This window comes from Leptonychotes weddellii, chromosome X (assembly GCF_054177405.1).
Source record: "Leptonychotes weddellii isolate Sample4059 chromosome X, ASM5417740v2, whole genome shotgun sequence".
Lineage (NCBI taxonomy): Eukaryota > Metazoa > Chordata > Mammalia > Carnivora > Phocidae > Leptonychotes > Leptonychotes weddellii.
The window spans coordinates 2,005,225-2,023,053 of record NC_138385.1 but is presented as its reverse complement, the minus strand read 5'-3'; the positions used below and the strand labels follow the sequence as shown (position 1 = coordinate 2,023,053).

General features: G+C 43.1%; 2 protein-coding genes across 2 annotated transcripts in view; one reads left to right on the top strand and one right to left on the bottom strand.

Moving 5' to 3' along the window:
• Nucleotides 1-758: 758 nt before the first annotated feature.
• On the bottom strand, nt 759-4,971 carry CETN2 (centrin 2). Its single transcript, XM_006748791.3, has 5 exons — nt 4,849-4,971; nt 3,736-3,894; nt 3,282-3,410; nt 1,790-1,927; nt 759-1,337 (listed from the first exon to the last, which is right to left on the bottom strand). Exons 1-5 carry the CDS (start codon nt 4,945-4,947, stop codon nt 1,248-1,250), a joined length of 615 nt encoding a protein of 204 aa, XP_006748854.2. The 5' UTR covers nt 4,948-4,971; the 3' UTR covers nt 759-1,247.
• A 125-nt stretch (nt 4,972-5,096) lies between these two features.
• The window catches only part of NSDHL (NAD(P) dependent 3-beta-hydroxysteroid dehydrogenase NSDHL), a 38,543-nt gene continuing 25,810 nt past the window's right edge, over nt 5,097-17,829 (top strand). Inside the window, exons 1-3 of the mRNA XM_031019867.2 lie at nt 5,097-5,228; nt 12,558-12,598; nt 14,787-14,898. Of these exons, the coding sequence (XP_030875727.1) occupies nt 14,827-14,898 (72 nt within the window). The 5' untranslated portion in view covers nt 5,097-5,228; nt 12,558-12,598; nt 14,787-14,826. The remainder of the gene's footprint in view (nt 5,229-12,557; nt 12,599-14,786; nt 14,899-17,829) is intronic.

Sequence of the window (17,829 nt, the reverse complement as noted above, 5' to 3'; positions counted from 1 at the left end):
TCAGGATGCCAGTGTCCAGGGATGAGGCCCAGGGTCATGCCTCTTCACCTGCTTCCCATGTAGGGGTACCACTTGAAATACAGGAAATCCAAGTAAAGGTAAATTTCAGATCAACAATGGATAAATAACAAAAAGTCCAAATGGGATATATTTATACTAAAAAAAATTGTCATTGCCTTAGGTGTTTTCTTTGCTATCTAAATCAGGCAACCCTATCCTGGGATTAGGATGCCCCCAGAAGTTTGAAACCTATTCTCTCCATCTCCAGGTTTTCCATTTCCCCTTGGCCCTTCTTGTTCCCCACCCTCAGCCTGGGGCAGAGACTTTATCTGCCAGGGCTTCTCTTATAGGTCATCCTATGTAGGGCCAAGAGGGGGCTGGACAAGGTCACTCAGCCCAATCTAACACTGAGTTCTGAGACAGTGACCAGAGGTTGGTTAAATTCAACCTACTGTCATAGTAACTTGCCTGCCCCCAATTTGTCCAAGCACAAATTACCAATAGGACTCTCAGCCTTACACTTTGCCCAAACTATTTTTAAGGCAGCATTTAGGTGTAGGTGAAATGGAAATTCTGCTAGTTTTAACCCTGACAGATTCCCAAGGCAAGAAACAATTCAAGTCAATAGTAAAGGATGATTTCATTTTCTGTCCATGGGCTGGGAAGGAGTTGGGGATCTACCAGGCTGCCTTCAACACGTGGTTTAGAAGATGAACTCATAGTCAAGGCCAAAGAACTCATCCCTAGAGAACAAAAGCTTAAAATAAGAAAGGCTTTATTTTTAAGACAAAACAAATAGCACAAACACACATCCAAATGCACGTGAGTAAGTTCACTGGGTTTTATAAAAGAGAAAGCAGCACTCAGGTGTCAGTTATAACTAGAAACATCAAGGAGATGCCCCCTGCTTCTGGTGGCTTGGATACAACATGTGCTTGTCTAAGAAGTCGTTCTGGGTGGCATCAGTGTGGAAATGCATGACAAGAGTGAGATGATACAAGGCAGAAATGCAGGTGGGTGAAAGCTTTAAGACCCTTTTCACCACCGTAATGTGCTTTTGTTTTGCTCTGGGGAATTGAAGCAATCAGCAGGTCACCTTAAAGAGAACTTAAATGTCAAAGAACACTTTCAAATACCTAAAAGAGATTCAAGATTGTTACTAAAGTTATACAGGTAGGTCAGTAGGAGAAAATAGTTTATGTTCTCAAAACCCAGGTTTCACACAATATGAAAAGAAGAGACTGATTTTAGTAAAGGCTGGTCTTTTTCATGATGCGCAGGAACTCTTGCTCATTGACTTCTCCATCTCCATCTCGATCAGCCTCATCGATCATTTCCTGCGGGATAATGAAGACTCAGCTTAGATTAATTCATAAATGAAACTAAAATATAACTGAGCAATAGGTCTTTATAATGTTACATGAATAGACAGTTGTGGTCCACCCAATGCAAATATACGCTTTTTATAACAGCTTGGTTCCCAAAAAATTATTTAAAAATCAAGCAATACTTTGTCACACATATCATCTAGAAGGGAACTTGAAGATCATCCTGTCCAGGGGAATTCCTAAAACCTAAAACAGTAAGTAAAATTGTACATGTGTGCATTTTTCTGGGAGCAGGGCACATAGATTTGTCACGCTATCAAAGGAGAAATTAAGTGGTCAACAGAGGGACAAGAGAACACTACTTTTCCTTCAGTGGGGCTCACATCAGAGAAAATGAAACTCAGAGAAGTCACACAGGGGCTCCAAGCAGGAATTGAGCTCCAGTCTGATGCCTTACAAACCTGTAGCTCCTCATCAGTGAGGTTCTCACCCAACTCCTTGGCCACACGCTTTAGATTTTTGAATGATATCTTCCCAGTTTCATCATCATCGAAGAGCTTGAAAGCTTTCAGAATTTCTTCTTTGGTATCTTTCTCAGACTTAACAAGTAAAACAGAAAACACAGGAGCAATTACTTGTGCAGCAACCCCACTAGCACCTAACCCCTTTACATGGTCTTGATGATGGCCTTCATGACATAAGTCCTAGCTCACAGGAGATCAAACATCACCCAGGGTAGAAGAGGACAAACTCAGTGACATTATTATAAACACAGCGGCTAAAAAGGAAATATAAAACATTCTTTCTGTACAAACCAAAGAGAAATAGGAGTAGAAGGTACAGTTAAAGCTAGGGGAAATATACTGCTTAAGCTGGTGGAAGAGGGATCTTCTTGGCGGGGGTAGGGAGATGCAGGGAGGACAGAGAGGGCTATTTAACTTGTTATGGGATCATGGAGAGTTATTGGGATCCCAAGTACTATAAAGAGGAAGTACTAAAAGAGGAAGAAAGGAAAATCTCCAAGAACTCAAACTCCAGAAATTCCTGAAAGGTAGCTAAAGATAGAGAGAATCCCTCTAATAAGAGCAATTTGGGAACCAACCCTCAATGTGGGACGGCTTTACTAGGTAGTTACAGAACATGAAGCTTCCTGATCTCTTAAATTAGTAGACACACACAAAAAATAGGTATGATTAGATGTTTTCAAAGCAACAGAATTATCAGAGTAGGAACAGACCCGTGACCTGAGATATACATGGAGTTACTTTTCCACAGGCCAGTCGAGCATAGCTGAGCCACACAAAAGAGGAGCCAGAAAGCCAATGAAAGAGCAATGGCCCAAGGGGAACATAAACATACATCCTAGGTGGGATGGCATGCAGAGGAGTGAGGTGGATTGTTCGGGTGACAGAGTCTTTCTTGGCCCTCTGGATCCTGTAAAATGGTGACACCTGTGGGACCAGACAATGGGTGACTTCAACCTTGAAAGTGCTGAAAGGCCAAATTCGGTGCAATGAAAAACACAGCTGTTGAAGTAACCTGCCCTCAGGCTAAAGCTGCCCAGAACAAGAAATGAGAGAGAAAAGAATTTTGACCTTTAAAGTATAGGCATTTCGTCTTGTCAGTCAGTGCAATATTGCTGGTGTTTACAGGTTTTACTGCTTGTGGCTATCACAGTGACGTATCAGTTAGAGAAAAATAATCACAAGAGTGACAGCAGTCATACTTTTATGAGTTTACAGAGGGGAAACGGACTTTTCCTGTGATTCTGTGGCCTTGGAGAAAGCCAAGTAGAACCTAAGCATCCTAATTGTCAGTCATAAATACCATCCTTTTTCAGCTGAACCCTCCAGTTTGTATTAACTTTTCTTCAGTGAAGACATTTTTATATCTAGATTCAAATTTCTTCACTATTATGCGTGGAAAATATGCTGGTTATCCTAGCTAACTTACCATTTTCTGAGTCATCACAGTCAAAAAGTCACTAAAGTTCATTTTTCCTGTCCCTTCCTTATCGATTTCACTTATCATTTTCTTGATCTCTTCTTTCTTGGGTTCAAAGCCCAGTGCCCTCATTGCCACCTACAATGAAAACAGGATTATCTCAATATGCACATCTAAACCTAGCAGGAGCAAAAATGACACACTGAGAGCATTAAGCCAGCATCTGACACAATCACGTTAAAATGACTAGGAAACACTATAACATTATGCAGATTGATATCTGTGCTCAATTGTATTTTATAACAGTTGAGGTAAATAAAGACAGGAAAACAGAGCATAGTACAAACTCTGCTGTTACTTTTTGCAAGGAGAAGAGGGCCAAAGGGGTAGAGCAGTAACAGGGAAAGAAGACAAAGAAGTAGAGGAAAGGCAAAACAGCACAGCGGGAATGTAAAGGGCTTGCCTTAAGTTCCTTAACATCTATGGTCCCAGTTCCATCAGCATCAAAGAGATCAAAAGCTTCCCGGATTTCCTGTTTCTGCTCTTCAGTAAGCTCTGGCTTAGGACTCATCCTTTTTCGCTGGGCAGATGATGCCATGCTTGCCTTCTTAAAGTTAGAGGCCTTTAGATATTTTACAAACACAGAAGCACAATATTATGTAATACAATCCATATTTTACATAAAATAGTTACAAAGTATTTTAAAAATATTTACACCAAGCAATTCCAAAGCTTTGCTTAACAGGAAAGAATATGCTTTACTGGAAAGAACAATGAATCTTTTCCATGCACCTCTATCCCTCCCTCTTCTTTCCTATTGTTTCTAGAAGCAAGAAGACCCCTTGTTCCTTTGGGCATCTCTTATTGAAAATCATCCCCAAAGAGATCTAGCCAAGGAGCTGACTGTGGATAACTGTACAGATAATCAGCTGTCCTTGAATTTGGGGATCCTAAGTCTAGAAATGTCCTTACGCCACCTGCTCGCAGTAGTCCGCTTCCCTCTATGTACTCCGACTTTGTGATTACTTCTACATTTGGCTAAATATTACTACGTAGCTAAGGTGTATATTCTGCCAGTACCGAATAATAAAACTCAATCCATTCGACACCTCTGTGCCTCCGTCAAGAAGCTCAAAACGTCTCCCGAATGTCCCTGTACTTATTTAGAATGCACGTTAACAAACATAATAAACCTCCCTTCCCCCCCCCCCCCCCCCCCCCCGTTTCTGTGGGTAAACTTTGGTAGCGCAAGGCGGCCAGGGTCTGAAGGGTCAGGGCATGCAGGTAACCCGAGTTTTCTCCGACCAAGGGCGGTCACCGACGGGGCTGGCAGGGGAAGGCCAGGGGAGCCCGAGGGATGGGGTGGGGGGCGCAGACTGGATGACGGGGAGACAGCGGAGAATCACAGGCCCAGCTGGGCGGCCGGCGTCTCTACCCTACCCTTCCGGGAAAGAGCTCAGAGGAAGTAGGGTCACTCCAAAGCCGAGAACGGAGCAGGAGAGCTGGCAGGGCCAGATGAGGCCTGGAAAGAGCTTGGCCTCTGGGCGCGGGGCACCAAAGGGCCGCCCCCACTCACCATTGCCGATGGACCCCGCTGCCCGTTGTTACGGCAACCGACGTACATACTGCCTCGGCGCCGTTCCCACCGCCCCGCGCGCGCGGCGACGCTCCCCATTGGCGTAGGGCTGTGGTGGGTGGGGCTAACCGGACAAAAGCCAGGCCCAGGGCTTGGGGGCTGTGCGCTCACAGCCGAGACCTGGCTTCATTGGGCAGAATCATGTTATGAGCGCCGATTGGCTGAGCTAGCGCCGAGCTGAGCCAATCCTCTTGGCGGAGGCGTCTCGGCAGATCCTCTGCTCATGCGGGCGGGGAGAAAAGGGTGGCTCCCGGGGCCGTAGGTCTTTGGGTGCAAGCTGAAGGCGCGCTGAGGCTGACCAGGGGATCACCTACGGACGGGTGAGGATCACGACCTCGCCCTTGGAGGCTGCGTTCTATCGGCTACTGGGCGGGAGGGTAGGGGGCTGGGTGGGGCCTTCGGTAGGGGCCTTTCTGAATTAGGGCCAGAGGGGCCAGAGAAGACCGTGACCTTTCGTGTCAGAGCGGAGACTGTACTCAAGGGGCAACTGAGACCCAGAGAAGGGAACGGGAATGTCACAGAGGTTTGGACGACCGGTACTTAGAAACCGAATCCAGCTGAGGCTCTTCCTTTGAGGGTGTCCATTCTAGAGCACCGCCCTCTCCCCCGAACAGATTTTAAGAGAGGATCTCTTCTCTTCTGGCTAAAAGCAGCCCAGGAAGGTGAGGTGGAGGCTTGGGAACGGACTTCGAAGGGAGTGAAAGAGATATGAGCGAGCATGAGGGAGAGAGAGGTCATCAAAATATACTCTTTTTGACACCCAAACACTCAGGCCGAGATACTGTCGTGAGCAAAGTCACACAAGAGTTTTGGAAGTGTGAGGGGTGCTTGGAGACTGTTGTTTTGTTTTTTTTTTTTCTTTTTTTAAAATTTATTTGGTTTTTTTTTTCCATCATGATAAGTGCAGTCTTTACTCCCCATCACCTATGTAACTCATCCCCTCGCCTACTTCCCCTCTGGTGACCATCAGTGTGTTCTCTATAGTTAAGAGTCTGTTTCTTGGTATGCCTCTCTTTTTAACCCCCTCCCATGCTCATTTATTTTGTTTCTTAAATCCCACATATGAGTGAAATCATATGGTATTTGTGTTTCTCTCATTTATTTTGCTTAGCAAAATATTCTCTGGCTCCATCCATGTCATTGCAAATGGCAAGATTTAATTCTTTTTGGTGGTTGAGTAATATTCCATTATGTATATACCACACCTTTTTTGTCCATTCATCTGTCGATGGACACTTGGACCGTTTCAGTATCTTGGCTGTTGTAAATAATGCTGCTATAAACATCAGTGTGCATGTATCCCTTTGAATTTTTATTTTTGTTCTTTGGGTAAATACCCAGTAGTGCAATTATTGGATCATAAGATAGTTCTATTTTTAATTTTTTGAGGAACCTCCATACCGTTTTCCAGAGTGGCTGCACCAGTTTGCATTCCCACCAACAGTGCAAGAGGGTTCCCCTTTCTCCACATCCACGCCAACACTGGTTGTTGCCTGTGTTGTTGATTTTAGCCATTCTGGCAGCTGAGGTGGTACCTCATTGTAGTTTTGATTTGCATTTCCCTGATGATAAGTGATGATAAGCATCTTTTCATGTGTCTGTTGGCCATCTGGATGTCTTCTTTGCAGAAATGTCTGTTCAGGTCTTTGGCCCACTTTTTAATTAGATTATTTGGTTTTTTGGAGGTTGGGTTGTATCAGTTCTTCATATATTTGGATACGAACCCTTTGTCAGATATGTCATTTGCAAATATCTTCTCCCATTCCATAGGTCACCTTTTAGTTTTGTTGATTGTTTCCCAATAGTTTATTTTTGCTTTTATTTCCCTTGCCTCAGGAGACATATCCAGAAAAATGTTGCTATAGGCGATGTCAGAAAGATTACTGCCTGTGCTCTCTTCAAGGATTTTTAGGGTTTCAGGTCTCACATTTACGTCTTTAATCCAAAGTTTGAGTTTATTTTTGTGTGTGGTGTAAGGAAATGGTCCAGTTTCATTCTTCTGCATGTGGCTGTTCAGGTTTCCCAGCACCATTTGTTGAAGAGACTGTCTTTTTCCCGTTGGATATCCTTTCCTGCTTTGTCGGAGATTAATTGACCACATAGTTGTGGGTTTATTTCTGGGTTTTCTCTTCTGTTTTATGGATCTATGTGGTCTGTTTTAATGCCAGTACCATACTGTTTTAATTACTACCACTTTGTAATATAACTTGAAATCTGGGATTATGATACCTCCAGTTTTGTTTGGTTTTTTTCAAGATTGCTTTGGCTATTTGAGGTCTTTCATGGTTCCGTACAAATTTTAGAATTGTTTGTTCTACTTCTGTGAAAAATGCTGTTGGTACTTTGATAGGGATGGCATTAAATGTGTAGATTGCTTTTGGGTAGTATGGACATTTTAACAATATTTGTTCTTCCCACCCATCAGAATGGAATGTCTTTCCATTCTTTGCATCATCTTGGATTTCTTTCCTCACTTTTTATAGTTCTCAGAGTACAGGTCTTTCACCTTTTTGGTTAAGTATATTCCTAGATATTTTATTGTTTTGGTGCAATTGTAAATGGGAGTGTTTTATTAATTTCACTTTCTGCTGCTTCATTATTGGTGTATAAGAATGCAAGAGATTTCTGTACATTGATATTATATCCTGCAACTTCACTGAATTCATTTATCAGTTCTCGTAGTTTTTTGGTGGACTCTTTAGGGTTTTCTATTTATAGTATCATGTCAAATGCAAATAACATGAGTTTCACTTCTTCCTTCCAGTTTGGATGCCTTTTATTTCTTTATGTTGTCTGATTGCTGTGGCTAGGGCTTACAGTAGTATGTTTGAATAAAGTGGTGAGAGTGGACATCCTTGTTGTCTTCTTCTTGACCTTAGGAGAAAAGCTTCAGTTTTTCCCCATTGAGTATGATGTTAGCTGTGGGTTTTCCATGTAAGGCCCTTATTATATTGAGGCATGTTTCCTCTAGACCTACTTTGTTGAGAGTTTTTATCATGAATGGGGGTTGTACTTTGTCAAATGCTTTTTCTGCATCTACTGAAATAATCATATGGCTTTTATCCTTTCTTTTATTCATGTGATATATCATGTTGATTGATTTGCAAATATGGAACCACCCTTGCATCCCAGGAATAAATCCTACTTGATAGTGGTGTATGATTTTTTTTTAATGTACTGTTCAATTAGGTTTGCTAAGGTTTTGTGTAGGATTTTTTGCATCTATATTCGTGAGAGATATTGGTCTGTGGTTCTCTTTTTCTGTGGTGTCTTTATCTGGTTTTGGGATCAGGGTGACACTGACCTCATAGAATGAATTTGGGAGTATTCCTTGCTCTTGTATTTTTTGGAATAACTTGAGAAGAATAGGTAGAATTTACCTGTGGAGCTGTCTCGTCCCGGACTTCTGCTTGTTCGGAGTTTTTTGATTGCTGATTCAATTTCGTTGCTGGTAATTGGTCTGTTCCAATTTTCTAATTCTTCCTGCTCAGTTTTGGTAGGTTATATGTTTCTAGGAATTTACCCATTTCTTCTGAGTTGTCCAATTTTTTGGCATATATTTTTTCATAATCTTCTGTTACGATTGTTTGTATTTCTCTGGTGTTGGTTGTTATTTCTCCTCTTTCATTAGTTATTTTGCTTATTTGGGTCCTCTCTTTTTTTAACGAGTCTTGCCAGAAGTTTATCGATTTTGTTGATCTTTTCAAAGAACCAGCTCCTGGTTTCATGCATGCTTGGAGAATTACAAGGGGGGTGTGCAAACGTATGGGCTAAAGCACTGGAACTAGAGATCCAGGATCTGCCCTCTGCAGCTAGCCCAGTGTAAAAGGGTTCTCGGCCCTTACCTGCTTCCCCTCTGGGCACTGGGGCAGTATTTAGGGAGGCAGGGGACAGAGCATAAGTTTCTCAGGCTGAGAAAGGCATGAAATATATTAACATCCATTAAGTGAAAGTGTTTGCTGACCTTTTGCCCTTTTCTCGTGTGACTGTTGAGTAAAGTCCAGACTCAACCTGGCATCTGAGCCTCCTGCCCAGTTTTGCCTCTGCTAGTCCTTATACATCATGTCTCTCCACACCCTATTTCCCAGCCAGCGTGCAGGGTGGCAGCCCGGCAGAGTAGGAAGAACAACCTCGCCTGCCTTGGCTGTGTAACATCTGCCTGACTTGTGGCAAGTCAGTTGACCTCTCTGAGCCTGGATTTCTCCTTTGTTGAACGGGACCTAACTGAGCGCTTTGGGGATCTTCATGGTATAATATATTTAGATGTAAAAGGACTTGACATTTAGCATCTTTTCAGGCAGTATTATTTCTTTTCTTCGATTTGCTCTTCCCCTCCCCAGCATGCCCAAAGCCTTAGACTTGGGTAAAATCCCTTCTCCACACTGCAGCCAGAGTGTTGCTTCCAATCTTAACACTCACCCTGCTTACAACTTCCTGGGGCTCCCCCATCTCCTCTTAGTATAACCCCTTAACCTGGCGCACAGCCCCTTCCTATTCTCAACTTTGCTCCCAGTCTTGCTTCACACTCGCTGCGACACAACTTGTCACAGTTGCCAGAACATGCTGGCTTTGTGTCATCACCTTGTCCTTCCCATCGCTGGCCATGGAATGTCTTTCAGGACACCCAACCCCCGTGCTAGACTCACTCCTCTGTGGCCTTGAGAACTTGGCTCAGGGATCACCTCGGGCCAGCCTCCCTGCTCCGGATTTACCTTCCTCAGAGCCCAGAAGCACTTCCACAGTTCCCTGCTACGTCTGTCTCCCATACTACATGGTGGGCTCCCTGGAGGCTGGTGCTGTGTCCTGTGCAGGTTCTGCTTGGCAGTGGCCAGCATTCGGTGAGTGAGCCGATACCTGGGTGCTCTTTTACAAGTTGCAGGTCCCCTTTACCCTTGGGACTTGTTTGAGGAACTCACCAAGAAGAGGGAAGATACTGCAGGTGGAGGGAACAACATAAGCTAAAACTTGCAGGCATGCTGATGGTTTTCTCAGGGGCCACAACAAAATCAAAGCCAGGACCTTTCTGTGTCCTAGAGATAGACAAGCAGAGAGACGAATGAATGACAGAAACAAGATACCTTAGATCTATGAAAGGACAAGATTGAGCTGATTGAATCCTTTAGAGAAGTGCATTTTGCCTTGATTCCTGTTTGCAGTTTTCTTGTGCACACAGGCATTGTCTGTCCACAGACTAGAGTGATGACCTTGGATGGAGCCAGAGAATATTAGTTTCTAGCACTGACTCCATGGAAGACAGCAGACAGGGCCCCGACCACCCCCACACACCCTAACACGCCCCTCTGAATTGCTCTGCATTTCATCTTTACAAAGAAGCCAATCTCCCATGTTTTCAAAGGAGAAAACACTTGTCTTTCTGTCTGGTTTGAAGTGGACAGACTGTCCTTTCCTTTTGCCTCCAGGACTTAGTTGTTGGGGACTTGCCCCAGCAGGAAGGAGGAGATTGGGCTCACTTGGTCTCTTCCTAGGTTTTGTTGTTGTTGTTGTTGTTGTTGTTGTTGTTTTAGTTTAAGGCTTTGTCCCAGTGTGTATGGAGGGCATACATACTGGTTTTTAATGGATTCAAAGACATAACTTTGTAAAGGAGAAAGACGTGAGGCTTCTGATATGTGAACCTTAACAATCCCAGCCCCATGAGTGTTGCTCTTTGGGGTCTTATTTTTCCCATTCAGAGCTATTCTGAGCCCATTTTCAAGAGGATAGTGGGTGGCATCAAGTACATTTCACATTGTTGTGCAACTGTCATCACCATCCATCTCCAGAACTTTTCATCTTGTAGAACTGAAACTAGAGCTACCAAATACTAACTCCCCAATTCCCCCCTCCTCCCAGCCCCTGGCACCTACCATTCTACTTTCTATGTGTATGAATTTGACTACTATAATTACCTCATATAAGTAGAATCATATAGCATGTGACCTTTTGTGACTGGCTGATTTCATTTAGCATACTGTCTTCAAGGTTCATCCATGTCATAGCATGTCAGAATTTCCTGCCTTTTTTTTCATTTTTATTTTGCTGTGGTAAGAGCGCTGCACATGAGATCTACCCTCTTAGCAAACGTTTAAGTGTACAATACATTATTGTTGACTATAGGTACAGTGTTGTGTAGGGGATCTCTAGAGCTTGCTCATCTTGCTAAACTAAAACTTTATGCCCATGGATGAGTAACTCCCCACTGCCCCCCTTCCCCAACCCTTGGCAACCACCATTCTCCTCTTTGAATCTTTGAATTTGACCATTTTAGGTACCTCATATAAGTAGAATATGCAGTATTTGTCTTTCTGTGCCTGGCTTATTTCACTTAGCATAATGTCTTCAAAGTTCATCCATGTTGTTGCATATAATAGAATTTCCTTCCTTTTTAAGGCTGAATAATATTGCATTGTATGGTTAGACTACATTTCCTTTATCCATTCATCTGTCAATGAGTATTTAGGTTGTTTCCATCTTGGCCGTTGTGAATAGTACTATAATGAGCATCGGAGGGCTAATATTTATCTCTTCGAGATCCTGGTTTCAATTCTTTTGGATATATACCCAGGAGTAGGATTGCTGTATTATATGGTAGTTCTATTTTTAATTTTTTGAGGATCTTTTATACCATTTTCCATAGGAGCTGTACCATTTTGCATTCCATCTAACGGTGTGCAAGGCTTCCAATTTCTCCACATCCTCACCCACACTTATCTTTTGGCTTTTTGATAACAGCCATCCTGACAGGAGTGAAGTGCTATCTCATTGTGGTTTTGATTTGCATTTCCCTAATGATTAGTGACATTGAGCATTTTTTCATGTGCCTGTTGGCCATTTGTATGTCTTCTTTGGAGAAATGTCTATTCAAGTCCTTAGCCCATTATTTAAAAACCCTTATTAGATACATGGTTTGCAAATGTTTTCTCCCATTCCATAGTTGCCAGAATTTCCTTCCTTTTTAAGGCAGAATAATACTGCGTTTTGTTTTTCTATTCATCCATTGATGGACACTTGGGTTACTTCTACCTTTTGGCTATTGTGAATAGTGGTGCCAGTGAACAGGGGTGTACAAATATCTGTTCAAATTCCTGCTTTCAGTTTTTTGGGCTATATACTCAGACATGGAATTCCTTGATCCTATGGTGATTCTATGTTTCATTTTTTGAGGAACTACATGCTGTCTCTCACAGTCCAGCAGCAGTGCCCAAGACTTCCAGTTTCTCCACAGCTTCGTCAACACTTGTCATTTTCTGTTTTCTGGGTTCTTTTTCGATAATAGCCATCCTAATGGGTATGAGGTGGTATCTCATTGTGGTCTCGATTTGCATTTCCCTAATCATTAGTGGTATAGAGCATCTTTTCATCTGCTCATTGGCCATCTGTAAAGTGTATCTTTTTTGAAGAAGTGTCTATTCAATCAGAGCTATTCTTGGTGTTCATTTTAATCTGAGTGTATATCATATGGGGAATTTAGGTTGGGGAGGGTTACCAGTGGAATCTGACTCATTTCCTGAGCTAGTCTTGGGTACCCTAGTCCCTAGAGACAACTAAAGTATCACCAACATTCTGAACTGGCTCATAGTATTTACAGACTTTAAAATAATTTGTATATAATTTGAGACAAAGTAGATTTGATTTTGTTTTTGTTTCTACAGGAAGCTGGTTTGCTGAGGATTGAGTGAGCGCTGTTTGAACGGTATGGATCATGGCAGCAAAATGGGTTTCTTCTTTCACCTCCCAGATCTTCCACTAGAGATCAAGTGGGGAACAGGCTTAAAGGCTTCTTGCTTTTCTAATAGTACAGGGGGCTTTGGAATTGGCAGCTGTGCTATTTGGATTTCAGAACTGCAAAGAATACTTGTTTTGATTCCCTATGGCTGCTATAACAACCAACCACAAACTTGGCTTAAAACAGCAGAAATTTCTTCTCTCCCGGTTCTGGAGGCCGGAAGTCTGAAATGAAGGTGTCTGTAGAGCCATGCGCCCTCCGAAGGCACTAAGGGAGGAAACTTCCTTGCCTCTTCCAGCTTCTGATGGCTCCAGGTGTTCATTGGCTCATGGCCACATCACTCCAAATACCATCTGCCCTCTCATTTCCTCATGCTGCTTCAAGTATCTGGGAAATAGAGTAAGAAGCCAGCAGTGGGTATTTGTGAGTGTAGCACTGCCAAAATATAATAAACCCACTGGCCCTCAGTGAAGCTCCTGCATTTTAGATGGGTGTCTGTGTGGTAGAGAGCAGAAGGTGGTCTGCATGGGCTGGTACAAAGTGGGCACTCCCATATCCGCTGGACTCATGAGTACCAGGCCCTGCACTTCACGCCAGAATACAGTGGTGAGCAAGACAGACAGAATTCTGGGAGCTGTTTGCTCGGCCTTGGTGCAAGTACCCCAAAGTGCCCAAATCCTCGTTCCCCATCTGATACACATTGAACCGAATGAATTAAAGCTCACCAGTCACATCTGTTTAGAGTGAACAGGTGACAGAGCCCCTTACGAATATAAAGAGGATTATGAGATAGAGGGAGGGATGGGATAGGCATAGAAGTACAGATCAGCTTTGCTTATTCATAATACGCATCTGAAAAGGTCATAAGTGAAGTTTTGAAATACATTTTCCTGATAACTTCCATTATGATTTCAGAGATATGTTACCCTAAAATGTCCCCCATGGGACAGTCCTTCACACATCATCTCATGGAGTTCGTTTCTGCCCAAACTCCAAGCAGATAAAGAATGCTCTTCTCTCTGACCTTTTCAATGGCTTACTGTCAACCAGCTCCATGTCCCATGTTAGAAGAGCTACACAGCTGAAATGGCAGGCCCCTGGGGCACACTACCACCTTGTAACTAAAAAGGACAATGGGGCTCCGCTGATAAAGAGAGACACGTCGGGACGCCTGGGTGCAATTGGTCTTTGCGTGGCAGCCATCTTCTCACCAATGAGTGTTCTCTGAATCTAGCTTTTTGCAAGCAGTTAGACTGTTTTCCTTGTCACAGATGTCACCATCTCCAGATGTTAGGAGATCCATGACTTAAGTACATTGACCACTATGAAGAAAACAGATATAAGACCAAATACATCTAACCCAAAACTGAACGCTGCTTTTTGTTTGCAAGTCAGTATTATGGGTGAATGAAGAGAGGAGCATATCCTAAGAGCTGTCACAAAAGCTTCTCTTATAAACTACTCTTCTGTTTGGCGTTGTCTCCCAGTTGTGTAGTGCTCGGTCCCCACCATACTGGGACCATTTCCCGAGGGCTTCTGATGGCCCCAGACACTGAGTTCTTCTGCATATAGTTAGGGTGGCTTTAATTTCAACAAGAAGAAGAGCTCTGTCTCCTATTACACTCTTTGCTGCCAGCAGCCCCTGCCCTAGCGTCATGGAGACGAGCACTTAGTCCATTTAAGGGAAACTCAGCTGCAGCAAAGAGACAGGACTTGAGCATATTTACCTAGTTTGTAGTAGGGCTGGCACCAGAACCCGGGACTCCCAAGGTCTGTGCATTTTCCCACTGTGCTACCGCAATGCAATGATCAACACAGAGAAACAGGACAATTGGAGCATGTGAGCGCCATGGAAAAAGCTACAGTGCCACAGATTTTCCTTTTGTTGTAAATGGACAATGAGGTCATTTAACTCGCTTTCCACTCTGCCTCTAATCCAAGTGTATGGTGAGTTATGGGCCCAGTTATACCCTTGTGTCAGAGAGAAGCCTGTCACAGGGGTGTTCAACAGAGGGCTTTATTTAACAGCTACAGCTATAGTTCAGCTCTTTGTGAAAACTCGACGGGAATGGCATCCACACAAAAACACGAACACCTAAAAGATGTTTCAGTTTATGTAACATAAATGTCTGTCTCTAAATATGTCTTTATGAAGAGAAAACTTCATCACAAGCATAACCGTATTTGGAGCTGAAATGGAACAAGCATTTGATGAGCCAGTGAGAGATCAGGTCACATGGACACATTTGACAGAAGACATTCCAAATGTAAGTACTGACACAAAAAAAGGTTAACCAAAACCAGATAAGGGGAAAGTCAAGCACACATACACCAGCAAACCATTGATACTAGCTGTGGGTCAAAAATTGTATTCAGTACATTTATTAAATCAATCAAAGTTGACTTTTTATATAAGATACATATATTTATTTAAGGTATCAGTTACTTCTTGCTGTGTAACAATGTCAGAACATAGTGGTTTAAAACAACATCCATTTCTTTGCTCATGATTCTGTGATTCAGGCTGGGCCTGGCTTGGGGGTCCTTGGCTGATCTCGTCTGGCCTCACCTGCAGTCATGGGGACCCCCTGAGGTGTTTGTTCCACACAGCCTCACTCACATGCCTGGCGGTAACTGCTGGCTATCAGCCCGGTGCCTTGGTTTGCCTTCATGTGGCCTCCAGCAGGCTAGACTAGGCTTGGCAGAAGGCTTCCCCAGTAATCATAATGGCAATAGCAAGGACTCCTAAGATCTAGTGTTGCAAGTATCAGAAAGGACTTTAAGGAATTGTCAGGCTCCCTGGAGGTTGTTTGTGTAGATCTGCAGATGTTGGGTTTGATTCTTTGATTCACTTTTAATGAATGCTAACACTTCAGAAATGAAATCACACCAAGGTAAAATGTGTTTATATCAAATGTTAATAAATTATAGATGCCCAGAAGATTCCCTGGACCACCAGATCCTCCTGGTTTTCGTGTGTAGCTCAGAATAAAGCCTCTAATGTGCCTCTGTAGTTGAAGGTTAATGTGAGAGTCTAGTTGCCAAAAAAATGTACATTTCAATGGTTGTATCAGTGGTGTTCTCATTGGTTGACTTTATAAGAAGTATAAGTTATACATTTAAACTACTGAAATAAAAAGAACACTTTCATCTTACTTTATAATATGTTCTGTGTAAGAGTTCTCTGAAAAGAGGCCCACTGCTAGAGACAAAGGAAAACAGAACAGGTTAAAAGACACCCAGGGCCCTAGACTATTCTCTTAGCTCAAGATCATAGTGCAATTGAAATCATTTGGATGGCTTTCTTTTCTATTCTTAAAACTCTCTCCAAGATGTTGATTTTGTAACTCCCCCCGGTAACCCATTCTTGAATCTCACTACCTGTTTTCAATTTGGAGTTTTATTCTTACTTGTTAGTACATATTCCGCTGTGCCCACTTCCTCTGCATCATCTTTCATGGCCATAAAAAGCAAGTAGTTATTTCACATGATCTCTAACCATGTAGTATTATAGGTGTGATTAAAGTCATTGTCCCATCACATACCTGACTTCTCTGGGGTAAATGCCAGTTCTCATAAATCTCTGAGGGATAGCCATTGGCTCGCTTGTTCCAAGCAATATTGGTGCCGCATTTCAATATAACAAAAAGATCCACACCACTCTGTCAAAGGGAAGAATTAAGGATTGCCCCCATTTCGGGCGCCTGGGTGGCTCAGTCGGTTAAGCGTCCAACCCTTGATTTCAGCTCAGGTCATGATCTCAGGGTCCTGGGATCGAGCCCTGAGTCGGGCTCTGCTCTCAGTGGGGAGTCTGCTTGGGGATTCTCTCTCCCTCTGTCCCCCCCATTTGCACGCACACGCTCTCTCCCTCTCTCTCAAATAAATAAATAAATAAATCTTTTTTAAAAAAGGATTGCTCACATTTAAAATCATGAAATGAAATTACACTGGACGTAACAGAAAGGTTATTTGATTTAAAAAAAAAAAATTAGACTATCAAACTTTGAAACAACTGTAACTAGAGATGCCAGATAATATAACCAAGAGAATCTGAAACCCTTTGGGATACCATCAGAACATGTCTAGTCTGAACCTCTTTGGATTCAGGCAAACTTTTAGCAACCAATGAAAAATCAGTTTGGGGAGCAGGGAGGCTTGGAGTTATTCTAAAAAACTGCATTTTCTTGTACAGCTGACTTGAGGAAAGGAGAAGGGCTAGCCCAAATGAGGATCAAATGGAATTTGCGTAATTTAATTTGCCTGTGTCCTGGGCATGTCTTAGAAGTTTCAGTGAAAGTGCAAATTGTTTAGCATGGTATGATTACACGTATATGAGAGTAATCAAAACAAAACCTATACAGAAATGGATTGAAGAGATCATTTGGTTGGGGTGGGTGGCGTGGAATGGCGAGGCTGATTATGTCAGTAGATTATGCACATGCCTGAACAAATGCCAGAGCTCCAGAGCCATCTCCAGGTGGCCCAGCAGACTCCAGTAAAAATGCCAGTCTAGACGGGACACCAGGTTGAAGGGGTGAATCTGTAGAAGGGGCCTGGGAACCTGTTGAGTCTCCTGCATATCTCAATTGTATAGGTATTTAAGGATTAAATAGGGGGGTTAGTTGTTTGTTTTCGAATCAGGAGCAGAATTTCTTTAACATCTTTAGTTTCCATACTCCCAACTTCGATTGACTGTACATGAGCTTAGGGAGAATGGGGGTTTGTCATCTTCAGGAAGCCCAGATACGGTTTTAGAAAGACCCCAGGGGGGAGGGATATCACAGGCCCTCCTTTGGAGACACTCGGAGCCAGCTTAATCAGGATGCAACAGACAGTTTTGCATTGCCTCCCCGGTATCAGAATATTGAAGTGCCCGCCTCTGGTGCTCTGTCCTTCCATTACCCCCAGTTACCAGAATTGGAATTTAGCCAAGAAAGTGCGCATGTTGTAAAAGCTGAAATGTAAACACCGTGGCTCTTCCCTGATACCTCAACTTGCTCAGAGCTCAGAGAAGGAAAAGCAAAGCCCTAGGCCTGGCTGATTAGCAGTTTACTGATCCTCCCTGCAACCCCTCAGGAGATCCCATGAGACGGCAGCAGTCTTGGATACACGAAGGCAGGAAGGGGGTAGGTGACAAGCCTAAAGTCACAGAGCCCAGCCCTGTAATGGTTGGGGAGGAAAAGGAGCTGACTTTCTCC

Bases quoted from the DNA above. Each gene is read 5' to 3' on its own strand.
- CETN2 (XM_006748791.3), bottom strand. From the start codon at position 4,947: ATGGGGAGCGTCGCCGCGCGCGCGGGGCGGTGGGAACGGCGCCGAGGC. The intron at 1,928-3,281 runs GTAAGTTAGCTA...TTACTTGTTAAG, and splicing joins CTGTGATGACTCAGAAAATG to TCTGAGAAAGATACCAAAGA. The intron at 1,338-1,789 runs GTTTGTAAGGCA...ATTATCCCGCAG, and splicing joins TCACTGATGAGGAGCTACAG to GAAATGATCGATGAGGCTGA.